Consider the following 23384-nt stretch of genomic DNA (forward strand, 5'->3'; position numbering starts at 1 on the left):
AATTATTGCTGTGCTCCTTAGATTTCTGAGCTGGGATTCAATCCCTCCTGTGCAGTGTGAGCAAGAGCAGATTTAGGGGATCAGACCTGTAAAATGAACATGGTCAACATCCTTTTCCAATGGTCGCTTCTACAGACAAGTTCTATTACAGCCCTTTCTTCCTCTGCTCTGATTTACAACCCATTTTGGCATGCAAAACATACACCTGCAGAGCAGTCTGCTCAATCAGTGCTGAAGCCTGGGCTCTCTGGAGAGCAGTAAACAGCACGAGTGAATGGGAACCCCAATCCTTCGCCAGTGTTTCCTACAAGGAAATATTAATCCATGTGTTAGTCATCAGCAGAGAAAAGTATAATGGCTAGATAGATTGGGTCACTTTTTCAGAAAAGCTCAGGGCCAGATTTCTCAGCACTTGAAAGGGTCCAGAAATTTTACTTTCTTTTCTTCAAGACAAAAGTTAAACTCATCCCTTTCTCCATCCATCTAAACTAAGAAGCTGAAGAGGAGCCAAGTTTTCACAAAAATGAATCAGCATCCTGCTGCTCTTAATAGGACACGATGAACAGACTTTGCAAAGAGCTCAGCATGCAATGTGGAATGGAACTACCCCCAGTTCACACAAATGGGGACCTGAGCCTCCTGTATCTGTCTTGGTTAACCAAAAGAAATGATTCCAAGTGTAGTGGAAAAATACATGAAATGAATGTGCTGTGTTGAATGGAAGGCTAAGCTCTTGTTTTGGAGATCTGCACAGTGTAAAACGTTGACTTTGTCCATCATTTCTGCTGATGGGGTTGAATGGATCGAGTTACCATCATTTCTGCCATCTAAAGAAAGATCTGAGCCTTGATTCTCCAAACTGCTTGGACAACCTGGGACTGGGTCTTGAGTAATTAACAAATAAGAAAGTTAGAAAAAGACTGATAGAAAAAGACTACAGGAAGCAATGAAAGAGGAACGTCACCTTGTCTTCAATAGGCTAAACATTCATTCTTTACTATACATATAGTCAATGGATGTGCTCCTATCCTTTTAAGGATGAATACTCCAGGGAGTTGGGGTAGCTAGCGATATCCTCCAAAACATGCTGACATACTGAGCAATATTACTTGAGATATCCTGATGTACATCCAGCCGAAGATTAAAACCAGCCCTGAAGCAAAACTTTTTGTCCCGAGGACTAAGGTACAGCATAGGCTTTCATCCCAATAGCAACATCCCTAGGCTATTCTACCTCAATTTCACTCTGATTTAAGAAAACTGGATAGCACTGTATCGTGTTCAAACCTTTTTCTTTCCTCCTTCTCTCAAATTATGTCAATTGCATATCTGATGCGTTTCAAGATTGGTTGGGGAAATAACAGTCTCTTCAAAGTCCTTGTTTTGTTTATTGATTCAATAGTATTTACTGATTAATAATGACTGAAGGCTAACAGGCTCATTTGAATTGGGAATGCTGTGATCTTTCATGATATCTATAGCAAGACTAGACAGATAAGTAGTTTACTTAAGACCAGAGAAATCAAGCTTGTAGTCTTCTTAGGGAAGACAGGTGTTTTTGTTTGTTTGTTTGTTGTTTTTTTTTCCTCATGTCAGTTTTCAGGGCGTCTTTTCTTTTAAAGGTTTCCATAGAATCACAGGATCATTTTTCCTTGTTTCCCTTGTATGTGTGCAGTTATGAGAACCAGGATGGTTTGAAATTAAATAAGCACAGTCCAACCTTAAAGTCAAAGACTTTGCGGTTTTAGATTTGCTTGGAACTAGAAGCAGAAGAGCCAAAACACTGCATAAAATAAGAAAAAAAAAAAAAAAAAAAAAAAAAAAAAAAAGCTGTTTTCATGGTATTTTTGGCATAAGTGACAGCTCTGAGAGATATTGGAAATCATACAACAAGGGATTGTTCTTAAGACATTTCCAGCCCTGCTCTCAACACTGAGGGCTTTAGATAACCATCTGCATGTGGATCCCCATCCAAAACAAACTACCAAATCTTTAGTAGTTCACCCGTCACTAAATAGTGATTTCTCCCATGTACGTCTCTCCCTGTGAATGTGTACAAACAAACATTCTTCAAGGCATCCTAAAAGAGGACACTTTTCTTTGCTCATAGCTTTTTAATTGCCTCTCCACCAAGATCTTCTGCCTGGCAGAAGAAAGAAAAAGAAGAAAGCAATGAACTGCCCCATGCTGCCCAAAGGATTTCCTGCTTTCAACCTAACAGAACACATTGGCATCACTTTGTCCCCATTATCCTTTGCTTCATCTTCTCTGTTTTGCAGAGTTTTTGTTGTTGTTGTTGTTTTTTTCTCTGTCTCATCCTGGAAATAACATCTACCCCCCTCCACCCCCCCCCCCCCATCCTTGTTGTTAGTGTGGGTGACAGAGGCAGAAAAATCAGCACAGTGTCAGCAAGAGTTTAGCCCCACAGCTGGGACCTGAACTTTCAGCTGCAGAGCATAGTGCTGGGTCACTGCACTAAAGCAAGCCAGATTGATACAAAGTGCTTGCTCACTCTGGGAAGGAAAGCATCAGAAGTCAGTTAATAACAATCTTTAGGCACCATTGTGAGCTTACAGCAGCACTGATCCCCAGTTTTCCTGGAAAAGATCACCATGTAGTGTACGTTTACTGTCATAACCCCTGAATTGACACAGCATTTGGATGCTGTCTGTGCATGAGGAGCATAGCATAGGTCAGAGTAGATTTTAGAGCCATTGAAGCTGGAGATGAAATGTGTGGACCCAACATACTGCATGCTTTGTGAAGTTTTCAGCTCTGAGGACCTGAATGATCATGTCTGCCAATAGTTAATGTGCCTAGAAAGTGGATGCTAAAATATTCTTTCCCACTTCAGTTTGCAACTGAGAACTTGTTAGTCTGTAATATCTTTTATTTATAGTTCCTTCCTGCTCACAGCATCTGAAAATGCTTCTGTTTATGAGTCCATTCAATGAAATACAGATACCCCCAGGCAAGGATGTTTCTCTATGGTGACCTCATAGTCTTCTTAGTCACTGATGCATTTGAGGGACTCATCCAAGGATGAGGGATGAAGGGACTTTGCCAGATGCAACCAGCAGGCCCTCAAGATTGGAGGGAAGGGTAGAAACCTACCCTAAGCCTGAGGAACAATAAAGAGAAAAAATCACAAGGTAAACTGGCTAGGAGAGAAGATACAGTCTGATGATGGCTCTGTTTGGAAGCAGATGTTAGGAGGAGCCAATGCCACTGTTGAGCAATATCCTTGTGCAGTGTTTTAAATAATGAAGACTCAAGTCATAGGAGGATATTTGGAGTCCTATCTGGATGTTTCTCCGTCCAACCCAGCAAGGACCAGCTATGCTGTTCTGGCCTGGAGAAAGCTCCAGTGTAGGACCTTGCACAGTGGATGTGTCCCAGTGGTGGTGTTTCTCCTAAAGGGATGGGCACAGGGTTTTAGTGTGCACCTAACCATGCCTCTTAGTGACCACAGCCATTTAAGGGCATCTGCTTATTTTCAGCCCACTTCAGTGTTTGCCCATTGACTGCTCCATACTCAGCAGCTGGCATCAGTTGAAGGATCAGCTCTTCCGAGTGGCTCCTGGCAGATATTCTGTGCCACCAGCCCATCACTTTCCTGCTGCATTCAGCATGCAGGCCAGGGATAAAAAGTCAGACCAACTGATGTCTTTACGATTCCAGCCTGCGATTTTTGCTTCATCCACAGCCAGGCGAGATTTTGCCAAGATACATATTAGGCAGCTGCTCAGGACACTGCTGTTTTGTCTGTACCACCCTGAGCATGCTGTCTGTCTGTCTTGTGGTCTGTCTCTGTGACCCAGCTTTCCAGTTGCTTGCTCTGCTATTCCCCAGGGTGACAGAACATGGTTGGTAAGAACCAACCAGGTGTTCTTCTGGTCCTCCCAAAGGACTCATAACTTCAGCAAGTGGAAGCATCAGGTCTGGGATGCAACATATGTTCATCTGTCCCACAGCCATTCCTTCTGCTCTGACTCCCCAGGAGTCACTTCTGATGCAACAATAGAGAATGGAGCCCAACCTGACTCCTCAAAACCCCCAGATAATCTCACTGGTTGCTCATAGATTGTACTCTGCTCTAGATCTTCAGCCTGACTTGCTGCTTGATGCACTCTTGCCATTGCTTTTGCCATGCTGAAATCCTCAGTGCATCTTCCCTCCTCCCTGCACATCCCTCCCAGACCACCTCCGGCATCAGTAACATACTTCTTATTATCTGCCCTCAAAATTTCTCTTCCCTCCAGGCACTGATGATGCGCACTTAATGCCATTTTTTCTCTACTATGAATATGTGCGTTTCAAACTCTGATTTAGTTGGAGTTATGTTGGGCTGAAAGTTGGCTCTCTAGGGTCTTTTCCTATGGGGAAGATGCATTTTGCCCCCCAGACAAAGCTCCCCCAAGGAGGAGATGTGTTTTCTCATCCTGGCATCTGTAAAGCTGTTTTGCCTGCTTTCAAGGCATCTCTCCCTCCCTCCTTCCTCAGATGAGCATACATATGTTGTGTGTACATATGGGGTTTTTCCTCCCCTCCCTCTTGGTCCATTGAATGTTGCATCATGTTTCACTCCCGTCGCTGCTCCTTCCACACATGCTGCTTTGGATTTGTGGGTGGGAGAAGGAAAGAGCCCCTCCTCTGGGCATACTTGGAGGGAAAAAGGATTAAAAAAGGAGAAAGAAAAAAAAAATAAGGGAATAAATATTTGGGAGGAGGGAGTTTAAGAGCAGAGAAAAACAAATGAAAGGGGGTGCCAGGCTGGAACCGGCAGCTGGCTGCCAGCATAGCAGCCTGGGACAAAGTTGGTGAAAGAGTTCTGTGCCATGTTTGGGTTGCTTAAAAAAATACACCCTCCCTCCCTCCCTCACTATTCCACCTCTGTTTTTTTCCTGGCCCCAAGAATGAGGAGGCATTTGGTTGCCAAATGCCTGCTTGCAGGAAGTTTGTATTTAAAGCTATGTCGAGGGATGCAAATGGAGAACATCCAGCGATGTACACATGGGCGTACACATGAGCACCTGGAGTCCTCACTGGTCCCACTTGGGATGAGAAGGACTGAGGGGGTCCAGGGGTGCACAAGGGAACTGTTATCACCCTCTGCTACAAGGAGATGCCAGGACATTGGCAACCATGGCACGATTTTTTCCAATGCATGGGGAGGAGGTGGGAGGGTGAGGGGTGGAGGAGAAAGGAGGGGGGGGGTAGAAGGTTGCAACGCTTGGCTGGAAAAATTTAGAGGAGTACAAAGGAGAAAGCAATGAAAAGGGATGGCAGGAGGGGGAAGGAAGCTACAGACTGGCTGCTGTGGGAAGATTTACATTTGCTGAGCGGGGCTGGGTGGGAGCAGGCAGGGGTGTGGGGCTGATGCTGAGGGTGCCAGGGGAGGAATGCGGCTGCAGAGCAAAGCGCCTTGTTTTCGTCCTTCCTCTCCTCCTCCCTCCACTGCATGCTCAGAGGAGAAGAAAAGACAAAAAGCTGAACCGGTGCCAAGAAGGAGCTGCAGCAACTCGAAAACGGCGCTCTGTGCCGCACTAATATTTCCAAGCAGGGCTGCTCTCGAGAGTGGAGAAACGTGCCAGGAATGAGAATGGATGTGGTGCGGGGCCACCAGCTGGATGCAGTCTTCTCCCTCCTCTTTTACCTATTAAATGCCACCCTTTTCCCTTCTTGCCTAATTTAGGGACTCTCGTTCCTGGCTTTGCACTGGTTCCATCCCAGAGAGGGGGTAGCAGGAGCCAGGCAGCCCCCAGTATCCCCAGCAGCACTATCCTTGGGCACAGCAAATGCTAGGCAGAAATGCTGTGTTTTTACCCATTCCTAGCCTGGCTGTACACGTTACCAATCTCACATGTAAAAGATTATAGGCAGGTAACAGAATGAGCTAACACACCATCCCCTCCTGCTTGCTGAAATCTCACTTCAGAAGGATTTTTTTATCTTTTTTTTTTTTTTTTTTTTTTTACAATTTTTCCTAGGAAGAAATAGAAGACTTGATTCCCAGGGAGTTTTCTGACTGTTTCCCCATTGCCACTCCTTCCCCTCCTCCTTGCTGTCCTCCTCCTCTCGCAGTACCCATAAGGCTGCTCTCGCTGCTCTGTATCATGATGCAAGGTTACTTGTAGGACATACGAACCTCTGCAAGGTGCAGTGTTGCCTGCATTGGTGCTCCCATGTGATTCTCTTTTCCTGAGGGATGTGGCAACTTCCAGGTTGTGTGCCACAGTTACATGGTCAGTCAATCCCCTGCTTAATGCAGAGGTGGGATTTCTCTTGTAAAAGCCCCTTTCTGCAAAGCCTACCTAGGCAAAAAGAGATAATAATAATAGAGATCTAAAATTTGGCAGCAATTCATAACTGATTCACATCGGTTGGGCTGGAGTTTTTCTGTTTTTTCTCTGAAAAGGAAGTTTTTTCTGCGTTGTTCCCCTCTTCCTTTCATTCGTAGGGTGGGAAAAGGTGTATGCAAGCAGCATAATTTTTAACCATTTTGAAATGATGATAGCACCTAGAAACATTCTTGTAAGAATGCAAGACGGAAGCTCAAAGCAAAAAATCTTTCCCCTACCATTTATACATGTATTTCTGTCTGGATCACACTGGAATTTGGATCACTAGTTTCAGGTGGTCTTGACAGTAGTTAGAGACTGGGGAGAGAAAACCCCCAACCATGGGTCTGACAAGAGATCCAGATCTTTTTTTATCAGCAGCCAGCAGATCAGCTTTAAGGGATCTTCCTAAATCATAGGCAGAGGCTCATCAGTCTACTGAGTCTCAGAAGCTTGCATGTTGTTAGCTTGGTCCAGTTTGTAATACCAAATGTGGGATGATTCCAATGACCTTTATCTCACTTGGAATTCTTGTCCTACTATATATCCAAATCTGTTCAAATCTCATGTTGATTCTAAACATGTAAACGTGGTTTTGGAGGACCTGATTCTGCTCAGTCAATGCCTGTTGGAAATAATGTGATAAATAGATTGTGACTGAAAGGTTGTTATTTGGCTACTTTCCTTCATCCTTTTCTTATCCAAAGATAGCTCCTTGCAGATCAGTAGTCATTCCTCTCAAAGCATCAGAAACACAGTCACAAATTAACGCTGCTAGGATAAGTATTAATTTCTAGTGTGACATATCTTTGTATGGAGCAGGATGTCTGCAGTGACCATTCTCTCCCTGTTCCTCCAACCACGTGGTTGCTGCAGCCTGACTTAGGCTTGAGCAAGAGATGCCATTGTGTATTCTTCCTCTTTTTCCTTTGTCACAAGAACTTTGGAATCATTGGAGTGAGTGGGGAAAAAATCATAGAATCATAGAATGGACAGGTTGAAAAGGATCACAATGATCATCTAGTTTCAACCCCCCTGCTATGTGCAGGGTTGCCAACCACCAAACCAGGCTGCCCAGAGCCACATCCAGCTTGACCTTGAATGCCTCCAGGGATGGGGCATCCACAGCCTCCTTGGGCAATCTGTTCCAACATGTCACCATCCTCTGTGTGGAAAACTTCCTCCTAATATCTAACCTAAACCTCCCCTGTCTCAGTTTAAAGCCATTCCCCCTTGTCAACAAGAAGGTTGGTCAAGTAATTTGGTGTAATTGCTGTGCTACTGTGCTTTCCACCAGATGCCACCTGCTCTTAGTGAATAAAGTACACACATAAATATATGTGTTTGCATGTGCACACATGGGCTTGCTGTTTGCTTTTCCGTTGCCTCTTTAGACTTAATGAGGTGAATTGTGTATTTAAGCTACCATTCTCACCAAAGGTACATACCACACAGAATATGCCTGAATTTCCCAGGTGTCCTTGCTGATGCTTTTGGCTGGTGCTGCTGCTCTTCCTCTGGGCACAGCCCCCTCTTTTTAACCTAAGATCCCTCACCATGAGATGCTAACCTGGAAAAGCAAACTCTGGGAGTGGGGATTAAAGCCCACATCAAAGTGAGCAGAGGAAACCCTGGCAGCTGTCCTAACACTCGTGCACCTGCACAGAGCACAGCTCGTACTTTGGGACATCCAGCCAACTTGTCTCTCCTTCTGATTTAAACCTCCTAGTATTTTGCTTTCCAAATCACAATTAGTGAATATATCTATAGACACAATACCAAATACATGGACAAAAAAATTAATGTATTCCAGCAGTATTCATGTGTTCAGTGCAGCATTATGTTGCATGATATTTAGGAAGATAAACTGAGAACAGAAAAATGAAAGGATTTTCCTAAAGCTTCATACTGCAGAGCACAGATCTCTTCTATTTCCTCATTGTCTTGACAATGCTCTGGAGTATGAGAGCTTGTGTAAGGATGCCCATCCTGGGACAAAGACATTTCTCTTGTATTTTTCTAATGGTCCAGGTAAGCCATCTAATCATAACCTCCCAATGGAGACTGTGGAGCGGTGACAATGCAGCTGAGTGTCTTTGTCAGTCTTTCTGCCTGTATTATTAATTTCTCTGGATGTATTCCCTTGAAGCATAATATCTCATGAATCTCAAGTTCTTTTCTTCAAACACTTCTTCTTTTTAATATCTTACAATGAAGCCTTGCTTGCTTGGAATTGTTATGAGATGGCTTGCAAGTGGAAGGGTTAATCCAGAGGGCTCTTCCAATGCTTTCTTCCACCCCTTCTCCCCATACCTTCCCCACTCCCAATATATATATATTTTTTTACCAATAACCTCACACTTCTGTAATCTAAATGTGCAAATGCTTTCCAGTCACAGTCCAGTAGCTAGGTTAATCTCAGACCCCTGGAGTGGCAGATGGCTGATTTGTTGCTGATTCCAGTTACAGAGAATTGTGCCACCTATTATCTTTGCACAGGCTGTTGCTTAAAAAGATGCCATGGGCAAAATCAGTGACAAGCAAAGCAAAGAAAATACTCTCTGATATGCATTTTCACTACAGGTGAAAATGTGAAATATTACACCTTTTGAGGGAACGGTTCAAGAGGTGGACAAAGAGAGGAGAGGAGGTGGGAAGGGAAGAGAGGGAGAGGGATTTTTGTACCTGAAATACTGAAATACTGAAATATTTCTGTAGGTTTGCTATAGGAATGATATTGAATTAAAACAACTTACCCTACTTTAAATGTTTTTGAAAAGTGTTAATCTCTGTCTTTAGCCCTCTGCTTTAAGTCTTAAACAAAGCAAATTAGTTGGCACCACTGGATACCTTCCCTGCTGTCCTGCTCTTCCCAAGCTTTAGCAGTATGTGTTGTCATACAAATCAGTGGCTCTTGTCCCAGTCATCACACTTTGGGATGTGCCTAATGACCAATGGGCAAAGTTGTTATGGCACCACATTGCCCACTTTCACCTGAGCTGCTTGTCCCTGTACATGATTCAAGGAGAAGCTTGGAGGACCTTCCAAAACTGATAGGTGCTGAAGCAAGTGGGGGTGGACCCTAGTTGAAAGAGTCCTGGGTGATGTACAGAAAGAAGTATGTAATGAATTGGAAGAGTGAAAATATTCAGATATTTGTGATCATTTTCTGCACTTGCATGTCTACAATTAATATTTTCTCTTTTCTCTTTGCTCTGGGTAACACCACAGAACCAGATGAAGAATTTGGGAAGAGAGTGTGGGTTCCCTGTGCAGAGTCTGGTGACAAAATCCATGAATAAGGTAAGACCAAGGAATTATATCTGTGAAGGTTTTTCCCCTTCCAAACTCATTATTGAAGAAATAGATACAAAACTTGGGATCTGCGTAGCACAGAAATTGACATTCCAAGTGTGAAGTGAAAAAGTCTAAAAGATCAAGCCAAAAAGGACTTTTTTTTAATGCATACCGTTATGATGGTTTGGGTTTTATAACAGTTTGTATTGTATCCAAATGATCTACATGTGAATAATTGTTACCAACCTCCTGACACTGGGACCTAATTAGGAAGTAAGAGCCTTAAATAGGCCATTTGCGTAGTGAGCTTCCATATGTCTCCTTGTGCAATTTATTTGCTTCACTCCATTGAGATATAATGAGAATGAAACTCCTCGAACTGCCTTTGACTCTGAGGCCCTCCTCTTCATCTTCCTTGCAGTTATAGCCCACTATTAAGGAGATAATGTCTATTTTCCTTTGTTCAGAAAGAAAAATGTGCTGTCCTTCTACTCCTATTCCAAACTGACCGAGTTTTTCTATTTCCAAGTTTCCAGTGGAAATAGAATGAGAAACAGCAAAACAATCCATAGGCTATGAAAAATGTAATGCCGTCAGAGAAAGCACAGTGAAGGATGATCATGAAAGTATATACTACTTACCATACCTAGTTCTCCCAGAAATATGCCTAAAAGCTAACATCATTGTGTTTCAGCCAAGGTATAGGTTCAATTTAAAGACCTCTGTGTTGGTTCTGTTTGGATTTCTGCCTTCTAGGACATGAGAAAGGGGAGTGCTTGGTTCAAGGTTTGAGTTTTGTCTTAGATTATTTAGCTCAGTATGGACCAACGTACTTTCTAGGGCATTATGTCCATGTTATTTTGAAGAGCATTTTCTTTAAATATGGCTTCTGGAGAGATCCTTTCTTTCCAAACATCTTTTTAGTGCATGACTCCACCCCAAGCATCATCCTGAAGTCAATAAAAGTTTAGAGTATGAATACTGTCTTCTACAGGAGTAAACATGAACGAGCTCTCAAAGTGGCTTTTTATTTGTCTTACGTGTTTTCAGTTTTTTTTGTTTTATTTTGTTTAGTTTTGTTTTCCTTCTAAATCAAGGTCTTATTTCATTTCTCAGTGCACGTTAGTTCCACATGCAATAATTTTGTTTATGATAATTCACTTGCATGTTCCCTTCCAGGAATTGTCATTGCCTTCCAGAAGGGAGGTTAGTGTTGGTTCCCTCGCAATGATAATTATAATCAGACCTGTCAGCCTTCACGCAGTCTATGCTTATCACTTGCATTTAGGAGGATTTTTTCCTGAAGCCTATTACCAGTGTTGCTTCTTAGGGAGAAATAGTCATGATTTTTCAACTAATCTTTGATGTCTCTCAGCTTTGAAAGCACAGAGAGAAGCAAAATGACTGTCAGTTGCAGCTAAAGGCACTGTCTGTCCATTGCAGTGCATAGCTCTGCTTCTTGAGAGCAGGAATAGGGTAGAGCTTGGGAAACACAGATGCTTAATGCGGTCGTGACAACTTCTCAGTATGTGGGAGACACAAGGCAGTGTTTTTTCCAGTTGTGATGCTCTCTCAAAGTAGCTCGGTAGATGTGCTAGATGAGGGCTCTGTGTGGGTAGGCAATCATGGACACTGCTTGCCATCCAGGGACAGGAGCAGCATGGGACCAATGGAGCTGCAGCCACCTGCACATAGCAGTGAAGTGGTGTCTGGCTGGCCAATGTGGTGGTGTTTGATAGGATGTCATTTGGTGTTATATTCATCCTAGGATATATAGAAAATTGCCTAACCTAGTGTTTTTTCAGGGAGAGAGGCATCCCATCATTTACTAGACATGCTCTCATCTTCACTCCATTGCTCTTATTGGTAATGCTAATTGCCCCCCACTTTGCCTTTTGCTTTTTGCTAACTTTAAAAAGCAATATGTCAGTTTATACCCTTTCATTAGTCTAAATGAATGATATATTTTTAATTCCTTCCTATGCTATCACTATGCTCTTCTCTATGTTTTCAAAGATTTGGGTTCCCTTCATTTTGGCAGAAATTGAGAACGGTCATTGCTGTATTGCTTTTGTAGAGGAGGAAATATTGGGACAGTGGGAACTTGTGCTCTCTGTAGCTATGTATTTACAGCATGTAAGAATATGATTTGCCTTTATTTTATTTAAATTCACTGGCAACTCAAGATTTATTTATCAGGTGTCACTCCCTGAAGGAAGATAAATGTTACATGGAAAAGACTTCATCTATTATACAAACAGATTTGAAGGCTTTGCTGTTGCATTTCCCTGCCTGCTGTATGAAGTAAAAATGCCTTCGGCTGAGCAGAGACAGAGTGATACTTAGCAGCAGCATCTTATGACCTTTTGATCAGATGAGATCTCAAGCCTTATTAGGGGACGGATTATGATGTGATGGTAAGAGGGCCAGGAATAGTCTTTTTGTTATGAGATCTTTCCAGTGAACATCCTTCTTCAGTATATTCAGGTGGTTAAAGCACTGGAGCCAAGACCAGCATATGAAGATGAGGGAGTAAAGTATTGGAACCAGGCAATTCAAACACGTTCAAGTTTGCCAACTCCAGCTGAATATCACAGCTTACAGTTTATCCCTAATATTCTCTGACCTCCTATTTTAGCAAGACTGTAGGTGACACTGCAAAATTTCCTATCACTAATAATCCCATTTTGATAGAAAGTTCTACCCAAAAACAGACCCTGAGTCACAGTCATAGAGTCACAGAATCGTAGAATCCTTAGAGTTGGAAGGGACTTTTAAAGGTCATCTAGTCCAACACCCCTGCCATGCACAGGGATATGAAAGCTAGATCAGGTTGCCCAGAGTTTGATCCAGCTTCACCTTGAAAGTCTACAGGGACAGGGCATCTCTGAGCAACCTGTGCCAGTGCCTCATTACCCTTACTGTAAAAAGACTTTTTTCTTATATTCAACCAAAAACTACCCTTGTTTAATTTGAAACTATTTCCTCTTGTTCTGTTACCACAGACCCTGCTCAAGTGTTTCTTTCTTCCTGTAGCTCCCCTTTAGATACTGATAGGAGTCCAGGAAGTGTAGCGAGCTGCAGTCCCAAATCCAAGGTGTGCACACTGTGGTTATCTGGGACTGATGGGAAACACACTCACATAGAAGCATCTGTGTCATTTTTGAGATAACAAATATAGTGCTTAAACCTGTTTCAACTCTATTTCCAAATTTTTTGTTTTTAAACAAATGTATGGCCTTAGTTGCATTTTTCTTTTGATGGAGTCAAAGAGAAATGTAAACAACTTTTATATAAAGCTTGACTACTACCTGCACAAGATTACTCCTTAAACATCATTGTAGATTTAAATTAAACTCCTTTCTAACTTGATACAATACAATACAGTATTGATACTCTGACATAAATAGCCTGAAGGAGAATGCTCACTCATTGTTGACTCTGCTCATTAGGAATGGTTGTGCCAAAGTTTGGCCTGGCTGCCAAGGCCACTTCTGGGAAAGAAGGTAGGGCATTTGTGAGGTACTATGTAAATGTAAACGGATATACATGAGCATGAGCCTGACACACAGGAAGCCCATGCTTGTTATGGAGTATGTAAAATAGCCTTGCATGTGCTAGAACGGGACATCTAAGTTGTACAAGTTTTGTTTCCTCTTGAAGCTGAATGATCTGGGTTTTTTTTTTGTTTTTTTTTTTTTTGTTTTTTTTGTTTTTTTTTTTCCCCCAAAGGGAAGAGAGAGAAGGGCTGGCAGTGCATGAATCCCTAGCTGCTATCAGTGTTCCCTAACTGCTATCAGAGGATGCTGATGCATCAGGTCTGGAGAACAATAGCTGCCACAGCCCTGCAGAAAGTCTTTGAAAATGAAAAGGTTATGGAGGTGGAGGAAATGCACAGCAGGACACCATCTCTTCTTATCTCCCCCAGCCTCTTCAATCAGGTGCCTGCTGAGCTTCCCACTCCTCCTGCCTTTTAGGATAGGATCATAAAGCATTAGATTCTGCTGGCATTAAGTCATCTTCCTGGCATTATAGCTCCCCAAGACAGGGAACTACAGTGAAATATGGAAGCTTGAACCCACATGGGGCTTAAACTGTAGCTACTAGGCCTGCGGAGATGTCCAAGAGCTATGAAGAGATACTTGCTGTCTGACTCCATCCTTCACCACTTTTCCAATAGGAAAAGCAAGGAGTATTGAGAGGTGGATAGCAGCCCTTCTGCTGCCTCCACCTCCTCCAAATATGCTCTTGCTGAAATATACCTGGCCCACCAACAGCTTCACAATGGAAGATGCTTGGAGAGATGAGCTGCTCTGAAAGTACTCAGAAAGTACTTCTGAGAGTAACAGTTTGTGATGAAACCTTTCAAACCTTTCCACTGAGAATGCTTTGTGATGTGTGTGGTGAAGAGGGTGAGGTACAAGAGTCTCTGTGAGGTATGGAACGTTATCTGGGCTTCGGTAACACTGTATTAAAGTCTTCCCTCTTGGCATGGGATTGGTTTCGTGCTGCTGGGTCTTCTGCCAAACAATTCCTATAACAGTGTACTCAAAGCACTCTCTTGTCTTCAGTTTCTGTAACTCAGAGAGATCCATGAAAACAGATTAACTGATTTTCAGCTTAATACAGAAACTCATCTAGGACATCTTATGTTCTACAGATTAGAGCACATGATAACTTCTAGAGGTGGGATGCTTTTCTGGGGGCATAACATTTAAAGTGGCAAGTACTGAAGAAATAGCATTAGACAGATGGCAGTGCTATGAATTGGAAAAAGAGGACAGTTTATGAAGTTAAGCTGTGTTTGTCTAACTTTGTCATTGTAAGCATGTAATGTCTGCTTCCTTGCAATTATTCTTAGATTGCAGACAGCAGTTTCTCACTTGAGAAAGAGTTATAGCTTAAACCCTAAAAACACTATTGTTATAACCAGATTTAGAGCCATACACCTCCCTTCACTTTGCTGGAATGTGGTGATCTTGGGATAGGACAAGGATAGGAGGACGTTTATGTCATACCAGTGCCTTAGACTGTTTGTCTTCAGCAAACGAAGTGTTGTTTGCAAAAGCTGCTGTGCAGAGGAATGAGTACATGGGGATACTCAGACTACCAGACCTTGGCATGCTTTTGGTCCATGACAACTAGCAAACTCTTAAATCATTTCTAAGCATGGATCAGGGTTCATTTTGCATTTAGCTGCTGTGTTGAGGAAGCTAAGACATGGTTGTGAGCAGAGATATGAACCATTCTGTGCCAGTTGGCCTCCGTGCCTGGCAGTATTTCTGGGCACATTTAATTTGCTAGTGGCTGAGGAGGCTCAGGCCCAGATGGGAAACTGGACTCCATCACCTTAAACTCCATTTGTTAGCAGAGAAGAGTGAAGAGAGCCTCCATCAGAGACTGACTGAGCCTCCCATAGCCCTGACCTCTCCAAATTGTAGATGGAGGCTAAAGCAGATAAGCTGACAGAGTCCAACATTCAGCAGCAGAAAGAAAGTCTGTATTAACCCAGAAAAGGCCACGTATAGTACAGGGGAATTTCCTGCGTATTACTAGCTACCTTCCATGCCTTTCTGAGCTCATATAGGTTTTAAGTCATTTACTTGATCTTTCCTTCAACAGCAAGTGCCATTTGTCTTCACAGAAAGAGTTTTGTTCTCCCTCACCATATGGAGGTTCCTTTTTCAATTGAAAGGCTGGTGTTCTGTATAATTTCATTTTAATGATCTGGTGGTTGATAGTTAAATGTGTCCACAGGAGACAATTGTAGGCTTTAATGCAAGAAAAGGGCTCATGGAAAGATATGGTGCTATGTCTTTTAAGTATGAGTAAAATCTTTGCTCGATAAAGAAAGTCATATTTCAAGTTATTCTCATCTAAATACACCTATGTGTTTTTTCGCACTCACTGAACCAAAAACCTACATGAAAATGGAACTTTGGCTTGACTAATGCAACTGGAGTATAATGTGTCATTAACTTTTTGAAATCTTTTCACTCGCAAGATGGCATGATAGAATAAACATTTTGCTTAAATACTTCAAACAAAACATTTTCCCTTCAGGAGTACATCAAGTGTTTGGTCACAATGGGGGAGGAGTTATTAATTGAATCTGGCACTTATTTGGAAACATGACCTTAATCTGTGGGTTTCAGTGAATAAGGTATTTTCCCTAGGTGTTTCAGTAAGTCAGATAAGAAAATTATATTCTTGACATGCTAAAGATGTTCAATTTTTGAAAATGGTATCCCAGTTGTACCACTGAAACTCAATGCCCTGTCTTGCTTGTTAACCACTACACATTTATTCTTTCAGTGTCCCGTTTTGCTATCAAGTATCAATGCACTGCCACATAGCAAATAATCAATAGTTCTGTCAGTTGAGTATTCCCTGGAAATATAATATTACTGTTAATATCGATCCACACAGCAGAAATCAAGGCATCAAAATCTGCAGTCATTATTTGCTAGCACCCTGGCTTTTACTTGCAGAGCAACCAGCTTGAAAATCATGACAGCATGCCATCCCCAGGGGCCAGTGTTTTCTGCTCTCCCTCCTTCCATGCATAATAATAACCAACAGGAACATAAGTACAAGGGTAACAGTCTGCATGCAACCTGGAGATATAGTGCATATGCATTTCAATCTTCTGTGTTTTCTGGGTGCAGCGAACCAGCTGCTGGTAAAATCAAGATGCATCAGCTCTGGTATCTACCTCTGTTCCTCCAAGCTTGCTTCAGGAGGAAGAAAATGTGCTTTCCATTCCCGTGTGTGCATTCACACACTCCCCTGTGAGTTTGGCAGTCTTAGTTGTATCTGTAACAGCTTCACAATGAAGTCATGAATGAAAGTTTGGCATGTTGATTTTACAATTGTCAGCCTTCATAAACGAAGAGATAAGTGTGATATTCTATAAGCTCTTTCCAGAGTTTACTGGATCCAGATAATTTAAACCAGCATTTTATCTGTACGACAGAAGATAGTCATCACAGTCCTTCCCACTTAGGAATACTCTAGTTCTAGTTCTCTAGAATTGCACTGTGACACAGATAACATTTCTTTAATTAAAGTGTCTCTACATGAATAGTATGAGTGTTGCAGGGCGAGTAACCTGGAATTGAGCAGAGCACCACTTCAGTGAGGATAAGTGAGATGCAGTCATCATTTGCCATGTGAATTAGCTAAGGACACAGGAAGATTCTCTCAGCTAGAGCCCACCCTACAGCAGGAGCAGCAGCCTGGTCCATGCTGGTCCTGACACACACCTGTCTGAGTCTTGGGTGATTCCTCTAACACTGCTTCCTCTGCTCAGACACATACCTGGAGGGACTGAGAATCTCCCAGCAGTGTATGAAGGACATCACTAATGATGGCTGTGCTCTCCTCATCAGGAACTGGTGTGTGCACAGCAAGAGATTTTTTTGGCATTGTTAGCTACTAAGTTCTGTCTTGCGAGTGACCTTCACCATATTACCTTTGCTCCCAAGCAGAATGTTCATCAGCCCTATGCTCCAGTAGTTCACCTCCTGTATGGCAAGCCATTTAGCTGTTGGGAGAGGAAGCTCAAGGCAACTTTTCAGGCTGTTTATGTGAAGAAAGATAAATGTGTACTTTTTTTTCTTTCCTCGTAAGGAAACAAGGTCAGATTTTATGTGCTCAGAGCAGTATGAACTGCAGAGAAGACACATTTACAATGTTGCACATCTAATGGAGTTTCCTAAAACCCGTTTTCATATCAAGGATTACATTTCTACACTCTTTCAAATAGGAAAGAAACAGAAATTCAGACCCTCAGCTGGCTAGAAGTGGTATGACTTACAACTTAGGGCTGCTACTGTGCAAGTACATGGAGTCAGCAATCCATGAAGCTGTGAATCCATGAAGTACATGGAGCTCATCATCAGATGAGGCTGTGTGCCATCAAAAAAAAAAAAAAAAAAAAAAGAGGCATCACCATGGCTGCACACTCTTCAAAACATTTTTTCACCTCTATCATTTCTTTTCTGTATGGCTTCAGCAGCTTCTTTCAGCTACTTCAACTAAAACTACAAATGATGTCATTTTTTTAATTTATTTATTTTTTTTTTTCTTCTTGGAAGCTGAGTGGCCACTTCTGCCCTTATCTCCTCTTTTAGATAAAATGCCCCCAAATGCCATCATTGAAGTTCAGAGGTCAGTGGTGACTTTCAAATCCTCTTGAATTGCCTTGGATCAAAACCAAATAAAATAAAAATCAATGTGTGAGTCAAGAGGCCAAGACACCAAAATGATGTGTCCAACGTAAGCAGCTTGCTGGTTTCAGAACATTTCTGGCAGCCATCTGCTTGTCTGAATTTGAGGATGTGACGCTTTTAAAAGTCAGAGAAGAAACACACACTAAACCACAGCTTTCAGATATTTTGCTTGATAACAGGATTCTCTTTTTGTGCCCATTTTCCCGCAGCCTCGAGAATGTCCTGTTTTGCAATCATACTGTCAGCAGGTGTTCATGGTACTGAAGCACCACATTGTGTAATTCTCTAATTTTAAAAGAAAAGCCTTTTGAAGCCTCATTTTCTCCTCGTCCTCTTCATGAATGAGCAACAAAACAGAGAGTTATCAAAACTCAGTAGACCCTCATTTGTTTATTCATATAAAGATTGGCCTTTTATAGTTAAAAAGAATCTTTTTTTTTGTTTTGTTTGTTTCTCCACACTACTTCTATTTCAATGCCGTGGTCTCAGACTTGTGTAACAAAGAAACAGATGCTTTTATGGATGGTGTTAACTGAGATACCGGTGACTGAATCACATTTAAGAGCTAAATTCCCCTTTTATTCTTGAAGGTGGTTGGCATCAAAGCACCACGAGGCTGCGGCTGGAGGGATAAACTTGAACTCATGGTAAACAAATAAAGACATTATAGATTCCTTTGCTGCCAGTGTGACCCCTTTAATCAGCAGCACGTCCACACATGAAAATGAAATTGTGTTAGACCATAAAAATCCCTGTCACGGGCAGAGCACAATAAAGCACATATAATATTGTTCCTGGCCCAAAGACTATATGACATTAAAGGTTAAGGCGAGAGTCAAGGTATGGACAGAGGCAGGAAGGCAGAAGTGGGAAAAAGCTTTTGGTCCCTATCAACACATCCAGCTGTGGCCAGCTGTTACAGGGCTGTATGCATTGCACTGGGAGAAGTGTGGAAGAGGACTACAGAGAGGGCTGGTTGATGTGTAACAAGAGCCTTTCCTCTGCAGGAGGGACAGCCCTGGAGAAGAGACAAAGGTACATTAGCAGAAGTTGCTTACTCTCTTATTTGGCAATTGCTTAGGGGAAACATTCTTTCTGGATTTTTTTTTTTATTATTATTATTATTTTTTAATATATATGAATAAGGCATTTATAAAGTAATGAAAGCTACATTTTCATCAATTATAATGGACTCCATTAAATTCTGGACATTTACCACATCACAATGTTTATCTGCAAGGGAATATTTCTCTGTGCTTAATAAAATGGAACAGCAGGAGTACTGCAGCAAATTTAAGCCACTTCTAGCACTCAGTGTCAGGTTTTTAATGGCACCCACATTACCTTGGCTTCTTTTTATAGCTTCATCTTGCTTTATGTGACAATACTTAGTTTTTATGTCATGCTTTTCTCATATAAATCACGTCGCTTCACAGAGAAGAGTAGGACACTATACTCATTTCAGGGAACAGAAATAGCACAAAATGAGGTGGCTTTGTTCTGGCCACAGAGCAGGTCAGAAGCACTGTTAGGAGGATACGTCTCAGGTCTTCTCAGATCCATCCCCTGAGTGCACTACATCTCCAGCAAGAAGCTTTACCTGTTTGTAGACAAGTTGGGAGTGTGTCAAAGACTTACAGTGAATGGGGTGAAGGGAGTGGGAAGCTTCCCATTAACTTCTTGGGGCCTTGGTTTGCAGCCAGCTACTCTGCTCTGACAGAGTTAAGTGCTAAGAGTTTCTAAAGGCAAAGAAAAGGGGAAAAAAAAATGGAGAAAGGAAAAACAGACTGTATGAGGCTTCCATTTTTATCACTGGTAACTGCCTGTTGGCTCTTCTTGGAGGGATTTTCTACAAATCCAGTTTGGAGTGGAAAAAGGAAGAGGAAATATCACCTGCCTTGAACTTGTCTGTTCATCATCTTCTGGTCCCAAATGTGCTTTGAAAGTGACTTGGATTCAGTGTTGTCCTTCTGAAGCTTTGTGGGATTTAGTATGCCCCTTGTTGAGATCTAGTGACAGTGACTTGGGAGGCACAAAGATGAGGGGACAATGCTGCAGTTCCCTGTGAAGTCTTACTGTGGTACTAGATCACTCAAAATTAACCATTTGTTTTGGAAGCAAGGAACCACTTGCTTAAAATGATCTTTTTCCCCAAACCTGTGCTTCTGTGGGAGGGGTTCTGAATAGTCCATAGCAAGGCCTTGATCCTGAACTCATTCTCCTGATCTCCAAATCAGGAATCTGTGGTGTTCCCAGATTGCCTGTGTTACAGATGGCCATTCTATCCAGATTACTGCTGATTTAGAGGGACTGCACTTTAGTCCAGCCATGCAGGGCTGGCTATTGAAGAGCCACTAGTTCCTCTCAAGTCCTCTTTGCTCATCTCACACCACAGCATTTTGGAGGAAGGGATTTTTCCAGTAAAGACAAGGGGGCTGGTATCTGGAAGCTCCAAGAGACTGGGAGTCTGGCTGCCAAACGTCCTCTCCCTTTGGTGGAGGGATTCTCCCAGAAAGGAGCTGCCTTTGATATGCAATGGCAGAGGATATGATGGATGAGCCTCTCCAGGCTCCCTCTTCCTTGGAAGTGAGCTGTATATCTAAATGGATCATATCCCAGTGAAATCAGCTTATGAATGAATCAATCAGTCAGGCTCAGAAATCTTCCTGCTGCTTCCAGGGAGAAGGCATGCTCAGGAATGGCCCCCTGTAATTGAAGAGTCAACCTCCCACGTGGCTGCAAAGCTCCGACCACTGCAGTTTTCCCCGTTAAATTGGACTGTGGTTATGTAGGTCTTAAAAGAGCAGAGGAGAGAAGTGGTCGATAGCAACCTTCCTCAGCTTCACTTAGATAAAGGCTCCCAGGCACAATGCTTGGACAACATGGCTGTCGATCGAAGCAGTTGGAGCAACAGTGATGGTAAATCCTGTTGTGGATATGAGATCCTTTAGTCCCAGGACAGCTGGTGAGGACATGAAAATCCAGAAGAGTAATGGGGCATTCTGGGATCCTGTTTGCCCCACAAACCCATCAACTGTGTTTTCTGCTTCTAGATCTGAATGTCCTACAAAGGGGAGATCACTGGGCTAAAATGAGACCTAGAAAAGGATGGAAATAAAAACTAATTGTGTGGCTCCATGCAAGCCAAGCTGTTCTTTGTTCTTTGCAATGAAAGCTTTAAAAAAAGCTACCCAAACCCACATACCTCTAGGGCAGTTATTGGATCTTTCTGGGGAAAAATAAAATAAAATAAAATAAAATAAAATAAAATAAAATAAAATAAAATAAAATAAAATAAAATAAAATAAAATAAAATAAAATAAAATAAAATAAAACTCTGCTTGAAATTTTCACTACTCACAATGGCCTGACCCCTCTGCTGGACAGATGTTTTTGTAGAATGGGGTCAAAACCAGAGGATTTTATCTGTGTGATGATTAAAACTTTTGGTGATATCAACAAATGCACTTTTCATCCCTGCATTTACCTCACAGTATGTTAGGTGTTGCAAACTTAGAGACATTTGGTAGCGCTGATGCAGACCTAAGATGAAGAAAAGGCTAAAATGATTCAGCTTCCCATGTCAGCTTTGTTTGTCCATGCAATTCTTCTACAGTGCTCAGTTTCTTCAAAGCTGCATCCTCTCCTCAGTGACAGGTGGACAGAGCTAGGGAAGCACATCCCAGAGTTTCTGTCTAGAGATTGTGGACTGATGCACTCCAGAAAGAAAAGAAGAAAAAAGAAAAAAAAAGAAAAAAAAAAGAGCAATCAGCTTCACGAGAACTGAACAAATTAAATGTCTGAGCAGTGTTTCAAAAGTGAACATGGGCAGCATCAGAAATTTTCCATCAGCTGTAATAACGCCAATTACTTTGCCAGTTGCTGATTCCACCATGATTTGTTTAGTGCAGTCATGCTTCAGCCTCTTGCCTGGGCTGATAGGTTTTGTTTATGCTGACTGTTCACTTGCAGTGCTTTTCTCTCTATTTTTTTTTTAAATGCTTTTCCTTTCCCTTAAACCAGGTGCAACCCTGAATTGCCCTTCTGCCCCAGTTCTCATTGTAATCCTGGACAGGTATCACTGAAAGATGAAGAGTTTTTGAGGAGCAAGAGATTACACTGCTGTTCCCAGCTACTTACTGGGATGATTCTCCTTGTTCTCCTCTGCCATGAAATTTAAAATCCAGAACTGTCCCAAGAAGTAAAGCATCTTGTCAAGGAATGGGCAGCTAGAGTCTGCTGGGGGCAGTGGCTCTGGAGCTGTCACTTTTGTCTTGAAGACAGAGAAATCTCATATCTCTCCAGAGGGCAAAGGCATGCAAACACTCATGCATACTCATGAGAAATGAGTCTCCCTGAAAAGTGAACAGGAACTTTTTGCTGCTGTTTACATTCCAGGCCATGGAAATTAATGGGTGTCCCCATAGCCACTTTGCCGTGATTATTCCTGCTAACTGGGGAAGAGAGCCAGTCAAGGGCATTTAAAGAGTGCATCTGCCTGACTGACAACTTGAATGTAAACTGCTATGATATCTACCAGGAAGAAAAAATCTCATTGAATTCCCTTCCCAAGATACTTAGACCAGGGCTGTGAAGAGCTGGATGCTGCTCCCTTGTCTTTCCCCCTAACTGAGATGCCAAGGGGGTGGCTTCATCTCCCAGGTGCACAGTGTTTTCCCTTCCAATATTCCAATATTACTCCTTCCTCAACCTCTCTAGTTCATCAGTGATGGCTCATTTTGCATGTACCATTCTTTTTCCCAGCTGCTTCATGTGGTTTTGGCTGGTCACGGGGAGAGGAGGTGAACTGTGCTTATGCCTCCTGGCTCAACTTCACAGCCATCTCCTATGTGCAGGTGCCTGGAGAGCACTGCAAGCAGGGCACAACCACAAGGCGGTAATAGCATCATCCTGAATGACAGAGAATCATGAGTATTTTCATACCAATGAACAGTAGGTAGATTGTGCACCTTGTTTTCACAGATTCATAGAATGGCTTTGTTGGAAGGGGCCTCAAGGATCATCAACCCCGCTGTGGCCAGAGTTACTAACCACTAATTCAAACACCAGATCAGGCTTCCCAGGGTCCCAGCCTGGCCTTGAACACCTCAAGGGATGGAGCATCCACAGCTTCTCTAGGCTGCCTGCCATGGCCTCACCACCTTCTTTTGAAAACTTCTTCCTGACATCTAATCTAAATCTTCTCTCCTTTGACTTAAAACTGTTCTCCCTTGTCCTATCAATATCTAGCCATTTAAAAAGTTGATTTCCCTCCTGTTTACAATCTTCCTTTAAACACTGAAAAAACATGAGTTCTCCCCAGAACCTTCTCCTCATCAGACTGAATGCTCTCAGCTCCCTCAGCCTGGCTTTGTAGGAGAAGTACTCCAGTCCTCTGATCATCTTTGTGGTCCTCCTCTGAACCCACTCCAACAGCTCCGCATCCTTCTTGTGCTGGGAGCTCCAAAACTGGATGCAGCACTCCAGACAGGCCCTCATGAATGCAAAGCAG

The 23384-nt window shown here is 42.5% G+C and overlaps 1 protein-coding gene across 8 annotated transcripts in view; it reads left to right on the forward strand.

Moving 5' to 3' along the window:
- Positions 1-23384, forward strand: part of SETBP1 (SET binding protein 1) — a 269520-nt gene that overhangs the window by 120180 nt on the left and 125956 nt on the right. For all 8 annotated transcript variants that reach the window (XM_031597062.2, XM_090131235.1, XM_090131242.1 and 5 more), the window contains one exon: positions 9573-9644. In XM_031597062.2, the coding sequence (XP_031452922.2) occupies positions 9573-9644 (72 nt within the window). The remainder of the gene's footprint in view (positions 1-9572; positions 9645-23384) is intronic.

The sequence above is a fragment of the Phasianus colchicus genome, chromosome Z (genome assembly GCF_987193195.1).
Source record: "Phasianus colchicus chromosome Z, bPhaCol1.hap1.1, whole genome shotgun sequence".
In the NCBI taxonomy this organism is placed as follows: domain Eukaryota; kingdom Metazoa; phylum Chordata; class Aves; order Galliformes; family Phasianidae; genus Phasianus; species Phasianus colchicus.